This window comes from Mastigoproctus giganteus, chromosome 1 (genome assembly GCF_048544385.1).
Source record: "Mastigoproctus giganteus isolate SK-2022 chromosome 1, ASM4854438v1, whole genome shotgun sequence".
In the NCBI taxonomy this organism is placed as follows: domain Eukaryota; kingdom Metazoa; phylum Arthropoda; class Arachnida; order Uropygi; family Thelyphonidae; genus Mastigoproctus; species Mastigoproctus giganteus.
In genome coordinates, this window is record NC_143575.1 from 164,383,882 (window position 1) to 164,404,166 (window position 20,285).

A 20,285-nucleotide genomic window follows, 5' to 3' on the forward strand; every position below is an offset into this window, starting at 1 on the left:
GGCCTGACCATTGCCTTATACAAAGGCAATGGTCACCTCCTTGTCTCTGCTAGCAAAATTCCTATATATCATTCACAACACTAAATGATGTGCTCTGGCAGCCCGTCTGCACTGCTCAGTGAACTTCATATCTGACTGCACAATTACCTCCAAGTATTTTTAAATCTCCACCTCCCTGAGTGTAGTACCACAGAGTTGGTACGTTTCTCTTGGGTTACTGCTACCCATATGCAGTACTTTGCATTTATCAACGTTAAACTTCAGTTGCCAGCCCATCTGCCTAACATTTCTAGATCCTGTTGCAGTAGCATACTGTCTTAACTGTCATTAACAACCCTGCCAAACTTTATATCATCTGCAGACTTGGACATTAAGCCTGATGTCATCGATATCATTGATAAATACACAAAACAACAATGGGCCCAGCACCGAACCCTAGGGAACTCTGCTAATAACATTAGTACATGTAGAGCAGTGTCTATTCCAGAAACTTTCTGCCATCTCCCACTCAACCATCCCTTTATCCATTGCAGTAACTTGCCCTTAATGCCATACTGCTCCAATTTGTACAGCAGTCTTCCATGTGCAACAGTATCAAAAGCTTTCCTGAAATAAAAGTATATGATATCAAAATTATTTTTTGCATCCAGTTCCTTTGTGACCACATCGTAGTATCTAATGAAATTGGTCAGACAAGGCTTCCCCTTAACAAACCCATGCTGTGTCTGAACTATTGCTGCTGTCTTATCTAGGTGATCCTGTATCACTTCTTTAACCAGTGACTCCATTATTTTCCCCTAAACAGAAGTTAAACTAACAGATCTATAAATATTTTGTGTCACCCTTTGAACCACCTTTGTGAATTGGGGATACATTTGCACATCTCCAGTCCATGGTGACCGACCTGACTCTGAGGGCGCTCTCATAATTATGGCTAAGGGTTTGCTTACTTCCCTTGCTGCCTCCTTCGTTATAACTGGATAGATTCCATCTGTCCCAGGTGCCTTTTTTATGTTTAACTTCAACAATTTCTTCTCCACTTTGTGATATCACTTAGTGGTATCACAATATCACTTAGTTCCCTGTTAGAGTTTGATAAACTTCTGGCATTCCCCTCCTTGAATAACTACTCATGTGTGAATGTAGATGCAAAATACTCATTCAGTTTATCAGCTACTTGAGCAGAATTATCAGTAGTTGAACTATCTATGTTAAGTGGACCAATCTGATTCATCCCCTTCCTTCTAGAGTTTACATAAGTAAAGAAGTCTTTGCTTTTTTTCTTTGCGTAATTTGCCAAAGATTTATCATAATCTGCCTCCGCCTACCTAACCTCCTTTGTGACTTGATTACAGACTAGCTTATATCTGCTATAGGCATCTGTGTCACCTGATAATTTATATGCATCCTGTGCATTTTTCTTCTCTGCCACAAGTCTCATTAATTCATCCGACATTCATTTAGGCCTGAATCTTGAACAGTATTTCTTGGTATAAAAAGCCTAGTAGCCTCCAAGATTAAGTCCCTGAAAGATTCCCATTTAGAATTTACTGTTGGTAACATCATCGGTTGATTCCACTGTATAGAATTTAAAAACTGTCTGAGACCTCTGTAGTCACCTTTACGAAAACAAAAACCCTTCCCTTTACCCTTGATCATAGTTACATCTTTAAGTAAATCCCACATGAGTACACTGTGATCACTGTCACCTAATGGTTCCTTTATATGCAAATTCCTAATGCATGGATCATCGCTGCTGATAATCAGATCAAGGCTATTACTCCTTCTGGTTGCCCCTCGAGCATGTTGCTGTAGAAAACTATCCTCCAATAAATCCACAAAAGTCTTGCTAGCGTGCGAGTGACCAAAGCACAAGTTCCAGTCAATATCTGGAAAGTTAAAATCTCCCATTACTAGACATTCTGATTTACTGGCCCATTCTGTTTCTCTGAACAACTGTTCATTGTACTCATCAGCGTCATTAGGCCTAAAACATACTCCTACTTTCATTTTCCCTTTCCCAGTGTTTATGTCACACCAAACAGACTCAACATTGCACTGTCCACCTGTTAAAACTGGATGCACTTCCTTAGATTTTGTGTTTCTTAACTAACAGCATAACCCCCTCCTCCCTTCCTACCTCTGACCTTTCTGTACACATTGTACTCCCCAAATTCCAATTCTGCACTGCTTATATCTGTGTGACACCATGTCTTTGATATCCCAACAATATCTGACTTAATGTCATGATCAGTACTTCAAATTCATAAATTTTAATTACTATACTTCTAGCATTAGAGTACATGCAAGCATACATGCACTTGTTCTTATTCTTAGTTATTCTAACACAGCCCATGTATTTACATTTGAATGACTTATAGTTCTTATTTATTTACTTGTATTTACTTGTTCCATGATGACTTCCAGCAGTTCTTGAAATCTCCCCAGCAACTTCTTCTCTAGGCTACTGCTCTAGTTTGTAATCAAGTCACAAAGGAGGTTAGGCATGCGAAGGCAGATTACGAGAAATCTTTGGAAAAGGATGCAAAGAAAAACAGCAAAGAGTTCTTTACTTATGTAAACTAAGATGCATAGATTTTAAGAACAAATGGAGACCTGAGCTTTCTTGCCATCAATATTTTTCAAATTTCTTCTGACCTAGGAATTCTGACCTTCAGTGTTCTAGGAATTATAAGAAGTATTTTAGCAAGATCATCAATACAAGAGTGTGAAGAAAAATAGGAAGCTAGAAGGTCAACTTTATATTTTAGTGGTGGGAGTAGATATGGACAGAAGTTGTGGTGAATAGCTTTGGCAAGAATGAAGTTTTCTATTCTTAGCCTGTTCAAAATCTGGTTTGGACTGATTAATAACTGCTTTACCATTGTTGCAAGCTATGGTATAGGTAGAAAATTAACCTGGATATTTAGATGCAAGACAATTGCATATGCAACATTCAATTCTTACCTTGAACAGAATATGCAACATTCTTACCTTGAACAGACTTAGTACATTTATTATAAAACCAATGTTCAGATAAAGAATGATATTTTAAGGTGGAGTGTGGAATGAATGATTTAATCTCTACAACAGTGATTTTCACCCTTTTTGAACTCAGGGCACACTGATCAAGGTGCTAAAATTGTCAATTCTAAAAGTTCAATAGTTAAAATTCTAATCATTGTTATTTTTAAAAATAATATTGATCTGGATTTCAAAAGATTTATTTTTAAAATTTATGTTCATATTTGTTATTATTCCAATTATTGAAATGAGATATTATTCAAAAAGATATCATTTACAAAAAAAAAAAATCATTAAAATTATTAAAATATCATTTATATAAAAATATCAGTGGGGAACCTGTGCTTGGTGATGTCTCTTACCCTCAAATCCTCTTCCAATGTTTGAAGCTGCAACCTGTTCTTGCCCTTCATCGTGTTCATAGCAGAAAAGCCAGCGTGAGGCTGGCTTTTCTGCTATGAATGTAGAGAAAGGAAGGAGTGCTTCAATCACCTTCTTTGTGATAATGGGGTAATCATGTTGGAGAGACAACCAGAATGAGGCCATATCTGTTGATGAGTTCTTTAGTTTCAGTCCTCTGTCGTTTCTTATTTCCTTCAGCTCAGCTCACCTTCATCTGTAAGAGTTAATTCTGCTGATTTGAATGCACTTAACACAAACATCTCGCATCCAGTCCAAGGAAGATACATCAAGTGACAGGAAATACTTTTCAATGTTTTTACTCAGTAGTGAAAAACTTCAGAATTAAATTGACAAAATATTTTTGTTAGCTCAAACATTTCAGCTTTGTTCTCTTTTTTGATTCTGGCTCCCCACATTGTTAATTTTTCTTTAAAAGAGTTAATTTTATTAGTACATATAAGAATATTTTCATTTTTTTCTGTGTACGCTTGTCATGTTCAAGGCTTGGGAGATGTCAGCTATGATAGTAACATTATAGCACCAGGTCTCATCACTAAGCAGGTCAGTCAACTCAGATTGTTCATACATAAAAAAAAAAAAAAAAAAAAAAAAAATTATAAACTCTTCCTGAGTTCATAGAAGCACCTTACAAGCACCTGCCCTCGAGATAGCCACCTCACTTCCATGTGCAGTAGGAGTTGTGTGTGAGCAGCTTCCATGGCAGAACACAGTGCTGAAAACGACCTCAATTTCAGTGGCCAACTCTTGATGTAGTTAACTATTTTGATCATCTCATCCAGTATGTTTTGGATCTCAGGTACTACTGATTTTGAAATGAAGGTCTCTCTGTGCAGGAAGCAGTGTGTAAAAACAATGCTAGGGTTCTTTTGCTTGGCCAGTGCAACAAATCCTTTCAGGCTTCCTGACATAGAGGGAGCACCGTTTGTGCAGATGCTGATGCATGATTATTTCCATGACAAATCATGAGAGCTGAAATAGCTGTTAACAACATCAAGAATGTCTTGGCTTTTTGTTGTTTTTGGAAGTGGTTTGCAAAATAAAAAGTTTTCCATGATGTCTCCATTACAAAGAAACTTGATGAATGCCAGGAGTTGAGCTTTTCCATTGATGTCAGTTGACTCATCCAACTGGATGGCAAAAAAATTGGCTCCTTTAATGTTAACTATCACTTGTGACCCAATGTCTTGAGATGTCTTGTATATGCCAACTAATAGTTTTATCAGACATAAGGATTTTCAAAATCTCTTTTTCATATTCCTTGCCAAACAATATTTAGCAAATTGTATGTGATTTCATCTTTTTTGCCACAATTTCAGCAACAGCATAGCTTGCTTCTTGAGATTTGTCAGAAATAGTTGTGATTTTGATCCATTTTGTAGCCTGGTGTGTTTGATAAGCTATAAGCATTTTAAAATATTCAATTGATTTCTAGCATAAATGTGAGTGCTTTGTGTGAAGGTGTCTTTTCAGCTTACTTGGAACCATAGCTTGATTTGCCAGTTTCTTACCACAAACAACACACTTAGGATGTCGCTACTCTTCTCCAGATGAAAAGAATCCGAAGAACAAATAGTCTTCATTGTACTGGTGCATGATGGTTTTAGAACTAACACTAACTCTACTATGTGTTATTCTACCAGAACTAGTGCCAGCTATACTTGATTCATTGTCATCATCTAACTTACTTGTTTTAATTTGAAATCTGTCCATGTCTAATAAGCCCTAAAAAATATAAAAAATAAACAACAACTAAATTCAGAAATAATAAAATAACAGAATAACACATCTGATCCGAACAACTGGTGGCTTGACAAGGGTGAAAGGTGGGGGTGGTAAAAGTACATTGCAGAGTTATTTTTGGATCTGGAACAGTAGGGACAGAAGTTCTTGGAATTTTACAATAATAAATTTTTTTTATTAAACTGTTATTGTTTCATTCTAATTGGCCTTTTATGAAAAATATACAGTACTTTTAAAATTTAACTCGGTGATATTTTTTTATTCCTCAGTTTTTTTCTCGCTTCTTTTTGACCTTCCCCCAAACTCCAGTGGCCCATCTGCGGACCCTTCATGGCACACCGGTTGAAAATCACTGCTCTGCAAGAATAAGTTCACTAACATGATCTGAGCCCAACATTAACTCAGAAGATTTAAAACAGTAATCCAACCAAGGAAAAGAAGAATAGAAATCTTGCAGATCATCCCATTTTGCATTCTTATAATGCCAAATAACATGAAGCTGAGGATGGCCATAAGAAAAAGATTCCATTGGAGAAGAGACCATCACCAAGTTATGATCTCAACTGCCTGGAGGACCACTCACCTCTACTATCTACTTAGAAGGGTAGTTTGTGAGAAAAAGATCAAGGTGTTGCCTGTGTGGTTAGGATTATCTTAACAGATAAGATATCTGAATAACAGGTATCTTATCTGTTATTCAGATAAGATATGGAAAAACTGTGTGAGATCTGTAGTAATTCCTCAGCATCTTGACTGGCTGGATCTGTATGACTAGAAAACTGAAGCTAGCTGAAATTGTGAATATTAAAATCGGGATCAAGGAAAATTAAATCAAGTTAGGAGAGTTGGAGTGGAGAAAGTCAAACTTCAAAGAGAGGAAGTCAAAAAGGTTCCATGTGATTGGTGAATTTGACAAAATGGTGTAAAAAATTTTTAAGCCAGATAAGATTGAAAAGAGGAGAGTGGACATATGCACAATGTACTACCTTTGAAGTGAAAGACATTGTGCAAGTAATTTGGAAAACTGAGATGAGCTGCAGACGAATCAACCAATAATTGTGATTCTGTGAGAAAAAGTAAGTGTGGCTTGGCAGACTGTAAGTGGAAATGGACATTGGAACTGACTATATTTGTGAAATTAATGAGGAAGTGTTTGAAAGGATGTAGATTTTTTTTTTTTTTCCCAGTAAGTTTGTTTTATTATTTTAACTATTCATGATGTATTCAATAGTAAGAAAAGGTTGGGGGTCATCAGTGGTGAGCTGTGAATATTTTAACAATGGGCTTGAAGTTTTTCCGACTTTCTACCAAGTAAATTTGATCGGTCATGGAAGTGACGTCATCTGCGGCTTCCACTTGAGGCGCTTCCCACGCTTGCACTACTAGTACTGTGATTATAGCACGTGATGCATTTTTCGTGATCGGTATGATATCTCGAGTCAGGGGCGAATTTATGGGAGGACAGATGCGGCTTATTACCCCCTTAACCATGCGTATAAGTGAATGTGTAAAATGTTCTTAGGTTTATCTAAAAAAAAAAAAAAACTTAAAAACCTGGTTGTCATGCCCCGCCTTACGATGATAACTGGATACGACGGCGTCTGGAGTTCTAACTTTTTAGAATTTTTGAATAGTATGATGTCGCAATCATGCTTCCTGAAGTTACTACTGCAATAAGTATGATTTCAACAATACAAATATTTGTCAACAATTTCTTTTTTTCGTCTCGCATTTTCATTACATTCCATTGTTAGGTGCCCCTAACAGTTGCGTATTTCGCTTCAACTACAAGATTGGTACATCAGTCGGTGCTATTTTACAGAAATATTTAGATACGTTGCACTCACAAGTATACATCTCTTACTTTAGTTATCATAAATCCATTGTATCTTGTCTTCCAGAAATTATGAAAATCTGTGAATGATCAATAAAATATTTACAATAAAAAAGCTCTTTTATTTCGTAATCGATATATACAAATCAAAATGCCTATAAGAAATGCGAAGGACGTTTCGCATAAACCATCTACCGCGCATGCTCGGCACACGTGCAACTTTTTTTTTAACAACTAGAGAAATATAATGGATATATTTTTTCCATGATAAAATTTTAATATTGCGAATAAAAAATAACATGAAATATTTCCTATATCACAAATAACATAAAAACTATCACAAAGCATTCCACAATATAAAAACAAATATTACATAAAAAACAAACTTTCTAGAAAAAGTACACAAAAAATCACAGATTACATGAAAAAAAATTATTTCGCAAATATTCAAGAAAAATTTATTCTAAAAATTGCCAGTTTACTTCTTAATTAATATTTGTTGTTGATCTTTTGCTTTGCTGAGCAATGATTACAGAGGAATGATTTGACGTAACGATCCGGATCAAATTGAAGCAGTGGTTTTCCATTTCAATATGTTTAATTGTCAACATTATTCATTCAGTCACTCAATAGTATTCATTATGCTGAAAGCTCGCTCAGCTTCAGCACTGCTAATGGCAATGGTTTCAAAGATATTTCTGGCTTTCTTAATTGAAAAGGTAATTTTACATGATTTTAAAGATAAACTGTCTTTGACAAAATCTCTAAATCATTAATTTTTATTTCATATTTTATCAGAAAACTTAAATTTCTTATTTGGTTTTCACTGTCTTGCCACTGAGACGAAAGTTCTTTCAAATTCACGATTTCGGGTAGCATATATTTAAAATTTCTTTCAATGATATCGTTATTTTCTTTATTTAATTTAAATCACCCTGTTCCATTAATAAGTTATCCTTTAAGGATAAAACAATGCATTTAATAACTTGTCACAATGTAATTTTTTTACTTTCAATTTTGATTCCTTCGAATTCTTTCCACTTCAACATGCTCTCAATTTTAGTTTCATAATTTCCTTCAGAATTTTTCAAATTAGCAATAGTATTGATAGTTCGAAGAATTAATTTATCTACTTTTACCATAGTGATTCTGTAAAGCTTCTGAAAGGTAAGAGAGCTCTTGCAGGATGTCGACCATTAGTGTCAAAATGGTTAAGAAATTCCAAATTTAAAAGTCAATTTAATAATCCACAATATTTAATTTCTGATTCAAATTGTTTGCACAAAGCGGGATAATTCCTCCAACCTACAATTGCCGTCCGCAAGCTAAAAGCTGCCCATCGTGGCCCGAACACATGACCGATCTTTACAGTTTCCACATCAAGTTCTTTAGAAATCATTCTTAATTCGCGCTAGTTTTTTGGAGATTGGTGATACAGTGGTTTTTTTTTTTTTTTTTAATTATTGCCTGTATGCAATTATATTTTAGAACATTTTCTACACAGTGAAAGGCTCGACAAAGTTTCAAAATCTGCCAACATTTCATCTTCGTAAAGTTTATATAATATCTTAGTTGCCTCAATCCCCCACTCTACATTGCTATTGTCACTAGTTGTTTGAATATAGTGCAAAATGTCGAAATCACACAGATATTCAGCTACTGTGACAATGTAAACACAGACAAGAGAAATTTACTGGAAGGCGTGGATCACTCACTTCTCTGAAAAACATATGTCCGTTTGTCGGAGTAAAGGGGAACCACAACACAGGTTGACGAGAGGCTATAATCCGTGTCGAGAATCTTCTTAATCCTCTGACTGGCTATGGAAAGTATATTGACTAGCGCGACTTCTCGGTATGTGACTGCATAGGTTTTATGGACACCACTAACATTGTGAAATGGTAATCCCTTTCACCCTTAATTTGCACTTTCTAATTACCTAAATTGCTTAAAGGCCAGAGGTGAGAGCAATGCATACACAGTTGTCTCTCCTAATCCGTTTGTTACGTGGAAATTTTCTTTGTTCCATGGAAACTATTTTATGTAATTAACAAGGGGAATCAAAAACATTCGCATAAAGAAGTTCGTTAAACAGAGGTCCGACTGTAATTAAATCAAAAATGAAGCAATTTTAAAATACATAACCAATCGACTGCACCATTAAAATGCTGGGAATGGGGTCCCGCCCGTCCCACCGTAGTTTCGGTTCTGGATGCTCAATAATTGCATTCAGGATTTCATTTGTAATTAAAAAAAAAAAAAAAAAGATCATCTGAACAATGGGCTTGCAAATTTAAAAAAAAAAAAAAAACAATGGGCTCTTGCGAGCCCACTATAGCTCACCACTGGGGGTCATGTTGAATGAAGTAATGATGTTTATGGATATGGCATACACAGAACAAGAATATACCCAGCTTTTTGACATAACATGGCCTTGACAATGCCACCCCTCCCACATTTTCATTCTGACTTCCTCCAGTCACTACCTGGCAGAGTAGAGGCAGCGAGATTATAGACTCCTAGAGAGTTACAGGTAGATTTGGTCTGGTGGACTATCTAGTGACTCACTTGTAAACACCGTTTTAGAGCTGTACCATTGAAATATAAGGAAGATTGGATCTCGCCATGATGCCTATCATAACCACAAAAGAAATCAACTGAAAGATGGAATGGATGGGGGGAATTGCCAGAGCTTTGCTCCCAAGACTAAACACTGGTTTCTCCGCTTCAAAAGACCAATAAGCAAAATGGTGGTATTGCACCAGTTGATGAGAATCATCTACACCTAGTATTGTCTTGTAACATGAAGAGTAGCATTCCTCTGTATGGTGTGAATTCCACACTTTGACTCCTTCTTGTGTTGGTTTACATCTGGGTGGTCACCTCCAGTATACTATGTGCCTTTCCAAACATGCACACTGGGTTATACCCTAGGTTACTATCAGTCCCAACATGGTGAAGTTGCAAGCAGAGGATTTGGTTGTCACAGAATGACTGGACCTTACCAAATTTCGGTCAACTGAATGTCACTTTCATCAGGCGTTTTAGATTCCCAGATAGCAAACCTTAGTTGTCATATCTGAGAGAATGTCTGCAACAGCCTCAAGGATTTTTACCTTGGACTACATGACATGACTGTATTATATCTGTAAATTACATTGCTGTGATCTTCTAATTCCTATAGGCATTAGGAGTCAAGGCAGATGTAATTTACAGATATGCAGGCATTAGATTATGTGGTCTTTGAGTGGCTGGTCCAAGAAAGTCTCAGCAAGTACAAAACAGTTCTGTCTCCCACAACTTAATATCTGTTAATATTTTGTAAATTTAATTTTTTCATTAATTAATTCCTTTAATTCTTGCAAGTTACCATATTTAGTGGTGTTCTTCTATTTGACCTTTTGTATAAATTTCGGGAGCAGCATCTACCATGCAATAAAGCAAAATTATACTTCACTGAAAATACTGAGATTAGTGTTTTATTTCTGTACATTAAATTTTATGTTACCTGCATGAAAGGATGTCATTTGACTTCTGTATTATGACAGTAACACCCCTTGCTCCCTGGATTTGTGATGGAGACTTTTTTTTTTGACCAGTTCTGCCATTCAATATTCTAACATAGTTTATCTCCTTTTTCATAAAAAACTGTGAGATAACTATAAATCTAAGAGCAACAATGGCTCAATATATCCTAAGTTTTATTCATATTTGAAAATTACAAAGTTACCTCAATATTTCTTCATAGGGTGGCTTTTGATTGACCTTGTAGATCTTCAGGGTCTCTATTAGCCAGCTATGAGTCGAAGGCCTTGCGGTAATCGATGTAGGCTGTGTATAGGTTGCAGTGCTTTTTGAAGTCTTGCTCCCTAACTGCGGTATCTATGGTTAATTGCTCCTTGCATCCTTTCTGCTGTTCGGCCATTATGTTCTGACTCTCTTTTCGGCCATTATGTTCTGACCATTATGTTCTGATATATTATTATTATTATTATTAGCAGCCATGTGGTGCAAGGAAGCCTGAGGCTTATGCTGCACCAGCCAAAAAAAAAAAAAATTTCCCACTTTACCCTGAGAGAGAGAGAGAGAGAGAGAGAGAGAAGTAAAAGGGGAATCACCAAGAAAGCAAGAAAGAGAAGAATGATGATATATGGCTGAATTTGCTTGTTCTTGCCCTGTAGCATGTTGGAGTACTTACAAATTTACATATGCATATCAGTTTGTGAATGTGTGTTGTGATTATGGCTACAGTAAATACTGATGTAATAGATTGGACAGTGAGCACTTTTTTGGTCAGCATATTTTATAGAACACATTCTAATAGTTTTGTGAAATTGATGTTGTAATCATTATAATAAGTATATGCAACTTATGATCAGTTTATGAGGTGTGGTAAAAAAGAAAGAGTGCATCAATAAAACTTTTATTATTGAAAAATTACAGAACTCAAAGGTCATTCCCTTCAAACTAGAAAGTGAGAATGGAGAAGTGCATTTTCATTATCCATACTTTGAGACATTTTTGGAAGTCCTCTGTAGGAATGCTTTTTCGTTGCCATATTGTATTACCTGTTTATATGGTACAAGTGATTAAAGTAGGTTTTGTGAAACTTTTTAGTTTTAATATATGAGATCATTTAAATAGGGTGGTTAATTTGTTTGCTGATTTTGCTTTGGACCAAAATTGCTTCACTGATAATACTGAATGAGAAGCATTGGCATGATGAAGAACCCACTTGTTGTGCCACAGCTACAGCCTTTTGTAATGAACTCTTTCTATTAAATGTTTTGTAACATCTCCATAGTAATATTGATTGATCATTTGCTCTCTTGAAGATATTTGTGGTACACAATGCCTTTAATGTCAAGAAGCACAATCAGTATTTTGGAGTGAAACATTTCACTTCAGCACTTTTTTGGAGTGAAGAGTGTTGTACCAGAACACCCATGACTTGTCACCGTTGATAACATTATTCAGAATGACCACTTCTTTTTCAGTTCATTCTAGAATGTCAATGCATATTTCCACTTTTAATCTTTTGGTTATTTGTCAACCTTAGACATCATAATTTTGCTCTCCTGCCAAAGTCCAAGGTAGAAATCTTGCAAATTGGTTTTTATTCATGTTTAGCATTTCAGCCATTATTCTAATCATTAAATCGCAAGCATTACATGATTGCCATTTAACAAGTTTTATGACATTCAAATATGTGAACATGAGACATTGTTTCATCGCTATGCAAATTTTTCAAATATACTATAACTCTTGGTTGTGGTTTTGCCAGCTTTGGCTAAAAATTTGATGTTAATGCTTTGCCCTAAATTAAGATCACACCTTTTCTGCTAAGAGCGATAAAAGACTTACACAAATGGTTATAACATAAACACAGTTTGAACATGCCAGCAATTGTTAGAACAGAAAAGACTATCTGAAGAACTATGTACCAACATCGAGCCACGATGATGATGAAGTTGACGAAATGTACACCGAAATTGAGAGCTTTCTACATGAGCAGAAAACCCACTACACTACTATTATGGGGGACTTCGATGCTAAGGTTGGAAAAAGACAAAACAGTGCAGAAAGGGGAACTAAAGGAAATTTTGGAATTGGTGAAAGAAATAAAAGAGGCGAAAGACTTGTGGAATTTGCAGAATCTCAAGGATTGTCAGTAATGAACACTTTTTTTTTCAAGAAAAGGGTGAACAGAAAGTGGACATGGAAGAGTCCAAATGGATTAACAACTAATAAAATCGACTTCATCCTCACTAACAGAAGATATATTATGAATGACGTTACTGTCCTGAATAAGGTAAATATTGGAAGTGATCACAGAATGGTAAGATGTACACTTGATATAGATGTAGGAAAGGAAAAAACTGACTCGAGTAAATAATACAAAGGTCTTTGAGATAACAGAAGAGGAGAAAAAGCAGTATGTACTGGAACTTAAGAACAAGTTTGAGCTTCTGCAGACTGCTCAGGACCAAGATACCGATGAGGAATTTTACAACTTTCTGAAAGTGATAAAGCTCAAGAAACCTATGGGGAAAAAGAAATCCAAAGAAGAAAAAATTAGTCAAGAAACACTTGTTATGATGAACTGAAGGCGAAAAATGAAGAGCAAGATAAACACTGACAAGGAAAAAATTGAGTATACTGAGTTATGCAAAGCCATTAGAAAGAGGCTCAGAGAGGACATAAGAAGATTTAACACAAGAAAAGTAGAACAAGCATTAAGGGAAAACAAAGGATTTAAATCAGCAGCATATAGAGAATTATACAAGGAACGATGGAATGATGCCAGCAGTGGGGAAGATGGATTGCAAATTAGCAACACATACGACATACCCGATATTCTTCCTGATTAGGTAGAACATGCATTGAAGAAGATGAAGAATCAGAAAGCTCCGGGGGGGGGGGGGGTTACTGTAGAGTTGTTAAAATTGGGAGGAAGAGACATAACACAAAAACTGGCAAGGCTCTTCATAAAGTGCATTAGAAATGGAGTGAAATAATGCAATCATAGTTTTGCTTCATAAGAAAGGAGATAAATGAGAAATTGGAAATTATAGACCAATTAGCTTGTTATCCCACATCTACAAGTTGTTCACAAGTGTCATTACTAACAGATTAGAAAGAATACTTGTTGAGAATCAACCGAAAGAGCAAGCTGGCTTTAGGACAGAATTCTCAACTATGGATCACCTTTACGTAATATCACAGCTAATGGAGAAAGCAAATGAATATAAAACACCATTATGCCTGGCATTTGTCGATTATGAAAAGGCATTTGACTCCATACAGCATAAGGCAATGTTTCGGGCACTGGAAAGACAAGGCATAGATACCCCACATATTATGATTTTGAAGAAAATATATGAGAATGCTACCTCCTTTATTAGACTAGACAAAGACAGTAGGAAATTTAAATTCGAGAAAGGAGTTCGACAAGGGGAGACAATATCTCCAAAGCTGTTTACTGCTGCCCTTGAGGAAGCTTTCAGAAGATTAGACTGGTCGTAGAAAGGAGTTAATGTGAACAGAGAGTACCTAAACCGTTTACAATTTGCAGATGACATTGTGGTCATAAAGGAAAATCTTAATCAGTTATGCACAGTTAGTAAGGGTTTTGGACTAAAGATGAATATGGCTAAAACAAAAGTAATGATGATCAAGTATGCTACAGAAAGGGAAATAATGATTGAAGGAGCAGTAATTGAAAAGGTGGAGTCATATACTTATCTGGGACAAGTTATTAGCTGTAATAATGATAAATGGCTGGAAGTCAAGAGAAGAATAAATTTTGGATGGATTCAGGAAATATAGTCATATTCTGAAGAGCAATATCCCAGTTTGTCTGAAACATAAAATAATGAACCAATGTATACTCCCCACCATGACTTATGGAAGTGAAACTTGGACACATCAAAAGGATGGAAGAGAAGCTGAGAACTACACAGCAGAGAATGGAAGAGAAGCTGAGAACTACACAGCAAAGAATGGAAGAGAAGCTGAGAACTACACAGCGAAGAATGGAAGAATTATATTGGGAATCAGACTGTTAGATAAGAAGAGAAACACATGGATTAGGCAGCAAACTCAAGTAAAGGACATTAATGTAAATGGTCTTGGGCAGGACACATAGCTCGAAGACATGATGACAGATGGACTAAGAAAATAACAGAATGGTACCCAAGAGGAGCTAGAAGAAAACCTGGAAGACAAAGGCGGAGATGGATAGATGAAATTCATGAGTTTGTGGGTAGTAAATGGATGGCCAGTGCTCAAAACAGAAGGAACTGGAAAGTTGCTGGGAGGCCTTCATCCTGCAGTGGATTGAAAATGGCTGATGATGATGATGAACAACTTGAATCTATTTGAATTTTAAGTGTTAAAGTGTTGCAATGTGAGTTTCCCTACATAAACTGTTATGGAATCTGTCAATACAAAAGCAAATATTTCCTGTTTAATACAACAAATATTAACTATTAAAAACAGTAAAGATAAGAGTGATATATAACAGTAAATATGAGATCTGAAAAGCTCCTCTGTTGTATTTAAAAAAAAAATATTGCTTGCTGAGCATTCTCATTGTTACTCATCTATGAACAAATTCAGTAGTAAGTTTGGAGAAATTCAAGCAGTTCTCTTGAGTTTCATCAAATTTTTCCATGGAATTTGTTTAGCTGGATAATAATGGCTTTTTATCATGTTTGGCATAAAGATATAAACATGCTTCCATCCAATGAATTGCTGACTGTTTTTTTTCAACTGGGTGTCCTGTTTTCTCTTTGACTACTCTCTGTAGGTGATGGTAAATGGTTCTCTGTCCTCTAACTTCTCCACTGTATTGGTGTTTCTCGAATGTTTGAGTCTTTCTTCCACTGTATTCTTCTTGTATATTAATGACTTTCTTCCACTGACTGGAAATCCTATGGATAGGATTTCCATTAACAGGATCAGTTTCCATTGATAGGATCCTATGGATAGGGTTTCCAGTCAGTGGAAGAAATTTTTCCATACATTGTTGTGGTAGGATGATGATCATAGCCACTGTACCCATAAGGGATTTTTGTGAGTGACCCTTGTGGATGAAATAGGCTGGTTGGGGAAATTCAGCAATAAGACACACATAAATTGATTATCTTATTGCTGATTTTCTCTGGTGGTATGAAGATAACAAAAATAAATAAAAAGGCTATGTCTTATTTTTTTTTGTAAAACACTCTTCTATAAAGAAAAGTGTTTTACAAAATGGCAGATCATGACAGTTTTTAGTTGCACACCTTCCATTAACTGGAAATCCCCAGATTAAGATCAAAATGGAAGAGTTGAATATTGACCTGCTAACTGTTCAGGGACCCTACACTTATGGAGGTAGGATACAGGGATAACCATTTCCTTACAGGGTTGTTGAAACAACCTCTGATATAGGATATCCATAGGATAGCATTTCCAGTTAATGGAAGAAGGTGTGCAATGTGCTGATGATAGCACATTGCATTTCACCTTCCAGTTTGAGAAACCTTGCCCTGCACAAACAACTTCTTGAATATCCGCTACCATTTCTTTAAATGCTGATCTTCGGTAATTCTCCAATGGAGTAAGGGTAACTTATTTAATTTTAATCCTTCCGAAACTCAGTACTGTCGTATATCTCACAAAAAAGGAGTACTGTCCCTTATGTTTATCTTTGATGACACTCAGATTTCTAGACAAGTTGACACATAGATCACATATCTCTAATGGAGATTACCTTGACTTCTAATCTCTCTCTCTCTCTCTCACATGGCATAAGCCCAAATATTGCTTCCCCTGCATCAAAAAAACTGGGTTTTTCTCTTTCACTCTCCTAGTTACTTTTCTTCTAAACAACTACTCACTCTGTGCAAATCTCAAATCCACTCTAAATGGAATATTGTTCCTGCATCTGGGATAGTGCTTCTGAACATCATTCAAAAGAGGGCAGTCAGGCTAATTAATGCCCATCTGTTATGAAGCTTCTCCACTTTCTGTCTCATAAATGTCATAGTTTCTGCTGCAATCCTTTTCTTTAGATACTTGTGGGGGGGGGACACTTATTCTGATTTGGCCTCTGCAATTTTGCTGTTCTCTTCCAAACTAGTCTGAACACATGCTGCAACCAGTAGGCATCCATTTACAGTCTAACTTCAGATTCCTAGAGCCAACTTTTCTCTTTTCATTTTTCTCTTGTACTCTTTTTTTTCTGGAACAACCGTCATATGTATTTCCTGTAAATTATAATCTACAGAAATTCAAGTTTGATGTCAATGGTAACTTTAGTCTTCTCAGCCTTTACTTCATGCGTGGTACTAAGTACTATAGTTTCTAATGCCTTTATTCTTTGGGGTTTTCTTTATTTTTTATTTTTTTTTTACTCCCAGAGTAGTCCTTGATAAATTGAGTCCAGTAATTTCATCACTGTTGGAAAATTTGGATTCCTCTTTTTTTTTTATCCCTTTCAGCATAACATGTATTTATTTATTATTATTTTTTTTTATTTATTTATTTATTTATTTTTTTTTTTTTTTGGATCTCTGGAACAGCCAAAATCTAAAATCTTCACCATTTCAATGAAAATTATAGTTTTGAGAATAAGACAAGGCACATCATGGAACAGTAGATCTGAAGAATATCGATGGTGAGAACTAGAATCATATTGCTTTTAGCCAGAAATTGTTACATATTCAAGCTAGTCTGAGCAAGTCCACTTCAATGTCAAGAACAAGTTGTTCATTTTGACATTACTGTGGAATCATCCATCAGAAATTTGTTCTTCTTAGCCAACTGTTCTATCAGCATTTCTGGAAAAAAGTTTTACAGCAAGGACAGTGTGAATATGTGACAGTGTCTGGTGAAGAATAACATGATTTTGGTTCTCCATTCTGTGTATTTTTCAGATACAGCTTCTATGATTTTTTTCTTGTTCAGGAAAAAATCACGCTGTATTGAGCATGTGGGGACTATTTTGGGTATGGTACAACATTTCTTTTGCCCCTACAATTCAAAAACTTCTTGATTTGAGGATGACAGCATGGAATATCCAGTAACATTTCTGTTTTTTTTTTTTTTTTTGTATTTTTACCCCCCCCCCCCCCATACAGTTCAGGAACTTCTCAATCACACCTATTATTAGTATGCATTCTGTCAACTTCTAAAATTTAGATTGTTGTTGTCATTGAACATGAATATAAGTGCTGTTTCATAACCACTTTAAAAAAATTCCATTTTAGACTATAACAAGGCAAGGCACACTGAACAAAACTAAAATAATGGAATCAGGTAGAAGAGTTAGAAAAAACTGGTCTTCATCATTTGTTGTTCTTACTGATTTGCTGCTTGTATTTTATAAAGACATACGTTCATCACACATGGTAAGTCATTTATGAAGTAAGAAACAATTTGTCAACTGTTTTGTGTAAAATTACTTGACTTTTACATTCATTTTTGCCAGCTTTTATAGTTATGCATGAAACTTTCTAGTTTTTTTATGCTTTACAGCCAAGTTAGTGCTATGTTTTTAAAATATGTTTTCGTATTATGTCTGTATATGTTTATAATGCTCTCAGTAAAATAAATAAATTCCCAGGTTAGCTGCATGCATTACAGTGCACACCATTTATTGTAATCATGGATAACATTATTATCTGTGTAATGTTATTACTATTATGAAGTCCCGATCAGATGTATACTAATACATGGAAGAAAACATTTATGGTACTGCTTTTTGCCCTATCACAGTTTACGCATTTGCATTGGAAGTGATTGATTGCGTAACATCCTGATTTGTTCTTGAACTCTGACACATTGTGTGGCTAGTTACTGATTTTGGTTCATACAATTTATATTATTGTCAGTGTCATTACTCCATGAAAAAAAGTACTGTATCTGTACTACTTGCCAGTGTATTTTACCATATAGCATCAACCCTTTTATAATTCTTGATTTTAATATTTCTTTATTTTGTTTTTAATGGTTTGTATGGATTTATTGAAACAACTTGACAGTTTCATTTTTATTGATGACTTTCTCGAAGAAATAGTGGACAGTCAAAGTATTTTATATTGCTTTATTTTCGATTCCACTTCCACCACTTTTATGTACACATTTGTGCTATGCACATCAATAAATGACACTGAACAGCTGCATTCTTGTTTCTTTGGTTATTGTTTTCACTTTAGCTGAGTCTCGAAGTGATCATAAGAAACGGCATCCACCGTATTTACTTTTGCGTTATAGTAGTAGTGGCATGTGATGCAAGAAAGCAAGTGTATGAGCTTATGCAGCATCAGCCCAAAAAAAAAAAAAAAAAACACACCGTTCCCTCCAAATGCCTGTCCAGTTCCTCCTTAAATTTATTCAACCTATCAACTTCCACAACGACAGATGGAAGTTTGTTCCAGCAAATTTCAAAATATAAACAACAACAACAATACCAGGTTACCAAAGCTGGGTTCATTATTTGGACCAGTTTCAGGATTATATACCAATATGTTCTCTGTTATTTTTATATTATCTTTCCCGATATTTTTCTCAATATCAAAGAGGGTTGAAAAAAAGTTAATGTCTTGGAAACTGTAACTTAATGTTAATTATATTATTCCACTTAACATTAATGAGGACAGCAGGAAACACCACTGTGCCATTGGAACTTTCGGTTGAATCATATGTACTGAGCTGGAACTTCAGAATCATGTAATAGGGCATCTCTGGCCATATGCCTGAATTTCTAGTATGGAATAATTTTGTTACCCACCTACAATAGATTTTTAAAAAATTATTCCATACTGAAACGTCACGTACTGTGCATCTTCAAAGTGGTGGTATTTACTTCAGCTTTTGTTCACATTAATATGTTCAAAGTAAGAGTACAGATATGATACCGATAAGTTAATTTATTTATTTTATTATGAGTATTTTTCCTAATCTTGTATTAGTTTGTAGTTTCGTGCTGCATAAATAAATAGCCCCACCAGAAATAGTTACTTTTGCATTATTTCAAAATACAAACAATGATACCTGGTTACCAAAGCTAGATGCATCATGATGTAGCCAAGTGGTCAGGAGCGCAAGTGCAGTAGCACACACTCTTTGAGTGGACTGGGGTTCAAGCCTGTGACTACCAAATAAGATTAACATTTGTATTGATTGATTTATTGTAAACTCCACTTACCTGGTGGTTGTGCCGGAGTATAAACAAGAACATATACAGTTGATTCCGGTTATCTGGGACACATCGGGACTAGTGCATTTTGGCCCAATTAGGCAGCTGCCCCAATTATCTGAAGTTTCACTTAAATAAAGTTAAAAAATACATGGAACCCTGCTTTGCAATTGGTTCACTGTTCAGTCAAATCACTTTACGATGGAATCACCATAGTAAAGTACCGCTCACTATACGATGTGTTGGCACCTCCGTAGCCAGGTGGGAAGGAGCAGCAATTCGTAGCACACGCTTCTTGATTAGACCGGGGTTCGAGCCCGTCACCACCAAATACGGCAGATGCGGAAAGGTCAGGGAACCACTGCATATTCCCGGAGCAATATGGCCTTAGTTGCTAATGCTCCTAAAATCCAAAAAAAAAATACGATGTGTAGTAAGCGCCAGTCATTGTGATCACGTTTGTGAATTGAATTTTAATTCTATTAAACAGAGATTCTAATTAGCGAAAATGAGAGGAATATTATCCACAGGCTATAAAAGTAAAGATATAATAAACACAAATTTATCCTTTATTAC

The 20,285-nt window shown here is 35.6% G+C and overlaps 1 protein-coding gene across 2 annotated transcripts in view; it reads left to right on the forward strand.

Annotated features, from left to right (window-relative positions):
- Positions 1-20,285, forward strand: part of LOC150091236 (rho GTPase-activating protein 12-like) — a 308,288-nt gene that overhangs the window by 145,357 nt on the left and 142,646 nt on the right. For both annotated transcript variants that reach the window (XM_090382935.1, XM_090382932.1), the window contains exon 7: positions 17,779-17,919. In XM_090382935.1, the coding sequence (XP_090239061.1) occupies positions 17,779-17,919 (141 nt within the window). The remainder of the gene's footprint in view (positions 1-17,778; positions 17,920-20,285) is intronic.